Source organism: Callorhinus ursinus, unplaced genomic scaffold, assembly GCF_003265705.2.
Source record: "Callorhinus ursinus isolate GAN/ISIS: 27379988/994484 unplaced genomic scaffold, GSC_fseal_2.0 scaffold12, whole genome shotgun sequence".
Lineage (NCBI taxonomy): Eukaryota > Metazoa > Chordata > Mammalia > Carnivora > Otariidae > Callorhinus > Callorhinus ursinus.
The window spans coordinates 22,797,606-22,803,605 of NW_027397074.1; the positions used below are offsets into that span (position 1 = coordinate 22,797,606).

At 40.6% G+C, this 6,000-nt stretch overlaps 1 protein-coding gene across 1 annotated transcript in view; it reads left to right on the forward strand.

Moving 5' to 3' along the window:
• ASB4 (ankyrin repeat and SOCS box containing 4) overlaps positions 1-3,841 on the forward strand; it is a 57,048-nt gene extending 53,207 nt beyond the window's left edge. Inside the window, exon 5 of the mRNA XM_025873359.2 lies at positions 932-3,841. Coding sequence (XP_025729144.1) covers positions 932-1,120 — 189 coding nt within the window. The 3' untranslated portion in view covers positions 1,121-3,841. The remainder of the gene's footprint in view (positions 1-931) is intronic.
• The last annotated feature ends 2,159 nt before the right edge of the window (positions 3,842-6,000 follow it).

Sequence of the window (6,000 nt, forward strand, 5' to 3'; positions counted from 1 at the left end):
TTTACCAGAAGATTAGTTTTTCATGTAGATTATTTCATTTGCTTTTTTGAAAAGATATATTTATTTATTTTAGAGAGACAGAGAGAGGGGAGGAGGATTAGAGGGAGGGGCAGAGGGAGAGGGACTCTCAAGCAGATGCCACACTGAGTGCTGAGCCCCACGTGGGACCCAGTCTCACGACCCTGAGATCATGACCTGAGCCGAAACCAAGAGGCAGACACTTAACCAACTGTGCCACCCAGGTGCCCCTATTTCGTTCACTTTTAGTTATCTTGAAGACTTTAGGTATATTAAAAATCCTTAATGAGTCATGCAGAAAGCCATTGACAAAGCTGAGTTTTCACTCTGCAAATGGACTTCGCTGCCTTGGTAAACCAGTCCTCCCACCAAGCCTCCCCCATTCTTGGTTTTAGCCGTCACAGGCTGTCTCCAGCATGTGGAGAGGAGCCAGGCACAGAGTGCAAAGCTCATCGGGCTCAGAGCCTGATGACTTAGGTTCAACCGTACTCTGCTACTTTTGAACTATCTTACCCTTAAAAAGTTATTTATAATCTGCGTTAGCATCATTAATAGAAAAAATATCTGAATGTATGGGCCACATAAGGCACATAAAGGGTATACAGTAGTATTTAGATTAATTTCAAATTGCTGTTTTGATATACGCTGGTCCAGGCAGTTCGCAGGAGTATATTTTATCTCATTTCCTGGGCTCTGAATTGCAGCACGGTATACCCCCTTGTCTCCCTTTTCTCCTCACATATCACTGCCTCAGCCCCCATCTCAATTTTCGTGTTTAATTTTATCTCACTGTCAGAGACCCTAGAAAGCTGCCATTGTGTAAAAAGTAGGGACTAAGTGCGTCGTTGTTGATTTCTACTGATATAAACCCCAGGGCTTTTCTCCCTCTAACCTGTCATGTCTTCCTTTACAGAGATACTGGGATTTTTACCACTCTCTCTTCACTGTGTGCAGTAACTCTCCAAGGACTCTCATGCATTTATCGAGATGTGCCATTCGAAGAACGTTGCACAACAGATGTCACCGAGCAATTCCTTTGCTTTCCCTCCCATTGTCATTGAAAAAGTACTTGCTTTTGGAGCCAGAGGGAATCATTTATTAAGCCTTATGAGACAGAAGTTCCCAATCCTAGATATTTAAGTGGACTCACCGGGTAGACACAGTTTGCATAAATAAAATGGTACTTGGGTTGATTATAACACTTCAGGGATTTCATAACACTTGACAAACTCTATGTCGTTAATCCTAGGGTATCACAGTGAGGGGAAATAAACAAGAAGTAAAGGTAAGGAATTCTCAAAGACAAGAATGTATCCAGAAGGTACTGACAGCAGTAATGACTAATGTGTATAGTGTTTTTCCTTGGTGCCTGATATATTTTTGTAGAACTTTTCATATATCATCTCATTTGAAGTGGGACCCAGTTTTTCTTACAACCAATCTCATTCTCTCCCTTCTCAGTAATAGGTTTAGGTTTACGTTACTGTTCAGTTGGCGAAATCATAGGCTTTGTGATTGGCCTCTTAATCTCCGTGGCTTCCCCCAAACTCCCCTCCCACCACCGTTACCACTTAGCAGAGATTATGGTCACTAGTTTTGCAAACCTCTGTCCCCACTCTAAGCTCTTTAACTTATTTTTGGTGAAGAGAGCATACGAGCCTCATCAAAACAAGGAGATCTTTGAGTTAAAGGAGCAATGAAAAACAAAGACCAGTCTACTTAGTAGCCAAACAAATGGACATTTCAACATACGCTCATTGAGCCATAGACTGGAGATGCAACGAGGAGTCTACAGCGAGGACTCCTGCCCTCCAGAATCTCACCGTTTAGCAGAGGATCCGGACATACAAGCAGGAAACTGCAATGTCAGATGTCAGGGGTAACAATACAGGATGCAGACTCATTTTCGGTGCTTCTGTTTCGAAGTCATGTTTCCGACCTCAAGTGTGATTTTCCTTTTAAGCATGAATATGAAAGAGTGAAGGGAGTTGCATGACATAGAGGGAGGCCCCACGGCTGTTAGTGTAAATGTATTCACTTTCAGTTTCTCTGAACATCTAGAAACCCTTTGATTTTACTATGATTTCCTGTTTAGTAAAAATATTGGGAAAAATATTGCACACTCAATGGCTCCCATGTATGTGACAAGAAAGTTGAGTAAGATGTGTACAGGGAAGTGTGTGAAGGGAAGCCCTTCAGTTGATGACTTGGTCTCATTGTGTAATAGACTGACATTTCAGAGCATTTTAGCTGGAAGATAAGGAGCACTTTGCGAGTGATGGCTGGCTACTGAAAGAGCAAATAGAAAGACTTTTTGAAAATGGTTAAAGTTGAAGAAACTTGGAAAGGTAAGTGTGTCAATCAGGCTTGTTAGTTAGTGGCTTGCAGAAAGTGAAATCTAGATGATTAACCTCTGGACCTCAGGGTTTATGAGGCCAACTTCGCTTCGCCTTTTTGTTCTTGCTAATCACTTTTAGGTAAGCTCATTGCCTCTTAGCGTCGCTTTTTTAGAAGTTAGAGCAGAAGTAATTAAGTACAAACCAATCCATTTGTCAGTTGTGAGCAGGCTTCTTTTATTTGTGTGGTTCTTCATCTTTTTTTTCCCTTTTTCTTTTGAGAGAGAGTGTGAGAGAGAGCACAGAGGGAGAGGGAGAAGCAGGCTCCCTGCTGAGCAGAGAGCCCCAATGCAGGGCTCCATCCCAGGACCCTGAGATCATGACCTGAGCCGAAGGCAGACGCTTAACGACTGAGCCACCCAGGTGCCCCATGGTTCTTCATCTTATTTAACCTTAGTTCCTTGAGTTTTGAGTAGAGATGATGTCAAATATTCCACCAGCCCACCACCTCGACTGTGCTTCTAAACTGGGATTCTTATACGTCCTGTGCCCTGTAGGAAAAAGCATGGCTAGAAACAATAATGTTTCTGATTTTCCTCAGTCTTACTCAGATATTTTGAGTGAACTAATTTGTACTAAAACAAGATCTAAATTGTGGAATAGGATGCTGAATTTGTATAAACTATTCATATAAAAACGTTGATCCTTCAAAAAATTGTTTGCGGCAAGTGGTGTTGGAACACATCCTAGAATGCTGGGCAAGGGCGCATGTTGCCCTCACCTTTAGGAATATTCTGGCCGAAAAATTTGTGATGCACTGTCTTTGTCAATAAAACGCTGAAGACAAAGGGAGAGGGTGTTCCTTGCATTAGGAAATGTTTCTCAATCTGCTTGCTTGTGCTTAGACATTTTATTAGTACATAATACATGCCTACTTGTTTTGAATTGTTTACTCATACATTTAAAGTCATTTCTCTTTATCTTTGAACTTTTATTTAAAGGACTTAAATAAAGCTCTTGTTTCCTTTTGTCTTTGGGAGATGTTTATCTACCGATAAGACTTTTTTCCAACTGGCTACAGCTAGAGATCTCTGACGAGCCCTACATGTTTCATTGCTGTCTTCAACATTGAGAAAGAAAAAGAGAATGAAGAAATGTGCCGGTAAATGAATAATATTTTCAAAAGAAAGTAAAGAGTAAACACAAATTAAAGGCAGGCCGTTACTGTAGGAACAAGAGTGTTTGTTTTTTTTTTAAGATATATTAATTTGTTTTAGAGAGAGCAAGCAGGCACATGTGAGCAGGGGAGGGAGAGGGAGAGAAGCAGACTCCCTGCTAACCGTGGAGTCCAGCTGTGGGGCTTGAACTCACCACCCTGAGATCATGACCTGAGCTGAAATCAAGAGTCAGATGCTCAACCAACTGAGCCACCCAGGTGCCCCGGAAAAGAGTGTTTTAATAATAATAAAGAAATGCTACCACCGTCATCATTGTCTCCTGCCTGTCTCCATCTCTGCCCTCCTGGTCCTTTCATGCCCTTCCTTCTCCCCATTCACACAACCCCGGGCAAGAGCAACAGAGGAAATGATGTCTTCATGCTGCTTTTGTAACTTTCTGTAAATAGTCATTTAGTGGCCTGAGAAAACAAACCTCTTCTCTTTTGTGTTACATGTGAGGAAAGATCTTTAACAGGAGGGAAGACCACCTATCCAGCTTTCTCCCCGTCTTAGGATCTAGATGCACTTGTGTTCTATTTCTTAATCACTTACTGTTACATTGCCACTTTGTCCTTCCATTCTGAACTCAGTGGCTTCTAATAAAAAACACAGCTGTTGAAAACTGATTGTACAGATAACCATTTGTAGTGGGTTATCAATGTTGGAAAGAACAGCTGAGCCTTATGTTTTTGTTACTCATTGGATGTTTGTGAGGAACTCAAAACTTTAAGAAAAGCAGTCCAAATTATTCACTCATATTCTTTGAAACACAGACACCATGGCTGGTGTCTGGAAGAAATTCATTGTCACTCTCCTAAGAGTATAAACAGATGCATTACAGTTAGATGTTAAGAGTTTTGGCTCTGGTACCCGTCTACCTGTGTTCAGTTTCTGACTTCCAACCTTATCTGATCCATTATCTAGGGAAAATGATGCACTTGGTCCCTGACTCAGTTTCCTTATTTATAAAATGGGAATAATAATGGTATCTATATCATAAAAATTCTACATGATTGTCTTGAGGCGTAGAGGAGGAAAAAGTTTTCCTTGACTCTCTTAGGATCTCAGGTTGGGTCTGAAAATTAAACTGACAAAGATCATAAAAGAAAGGCATACAAGGTTCTACATGATACAGAACCTTCATAAGGAAATAAGGATCTGAAAAAACAGAACTGAGTATTTTTATGTTAAGTTTGATTAAGAGTGGGCAGTTGTGTAGAAAATATGATGGATCCTTAAGGAGTATGAGGGGAAACTTAGTAAGTCCTGTTTGTTAGTATTCTTCTCCAGGGTTCCTTTGTCTTAAGAGATAAAGATGTTCCTTTCCTCCAGGTACAGGGAGGGCACCTCCCACAGGAGGGTTTTACGACCTGTTTCAGGGGAGAAGATGTGGGAAAATCAGAGTTACCTTCTTGCTTCTGCTGTTTTCTCAAACTCCTTCATCTTCAAGTATTCAACATGCCAAGAAACCATACTTTGGGGCAGCATGTCCTAAAACCCCATCAGAGGGTTAAATTGCTTTCACATTAAATCACATAGAACAGTAAGCATTTTCTCAGGATCATTGTCCTTGTTACTTTCATAATTATTATCATTTAGGGAGAGGTTTCTACCAGTAGGGTGATGTATTCTTAGAGTGAAGCTACAGCCAAAAGGGGATACATGGTAGATTTTTGCTCACATTGGCAAATGCTTATGGATCTCCTACTATGCACTAGGCACTTTGCTCGGGGCTGCAATCAATGAGGGAAACAAGACAAACCAGGTCCCTGACTTTCTTGGGCTTTTCGAGGTAGGAGATGAAGGTTGAAATCACATGGATTTGGATGATTAGCAAACAAGCGAATTAATTACTTTAGGAAAATTTTCCCTTTTGCAAATGGGTTTATCAAGGATGCAATGACTATGATAGTTCACCAATTAGACAACCTTGATGGAAGCAGAAGGTGAACGTTTGTTGTAGAGAGTAAAAGATGTGGTTGGCAGGGCTGGGAGGATCAAATTATGAAGTATCCTGAACCATGGGGAGGCACCCTGGGGAACCAATGGAGTATTAATATCATAATTGTTCTTCTTCCAACCTTATAACTTCTATGGTAGTAATAATTATGATACAACTGTGTAACATTTATATGGTATTTTATAATGTTCAGAGAACCTTCATGGTGCTTAAAACAGGTAATTGCCTTTACCATTCCCCTCAACTCCTCTTCCCTGCCCCCCTTACAATTCTGAAGATTTAGACATGAAAAAAAGAAAGTCTAAACATGACATTAATTAACCCTCTTCTTCTTGTGTAAACCACTCCAATCATATGGAATGATTTACTCAAGCAAAGAAATGACTGTATAGCTTTGCATTTTTTTAAAGTATTTTATTTATTTATTTGAGAGAGAGAGCACGAGTGGTGAGGAGGGGCAGTGGGAGAG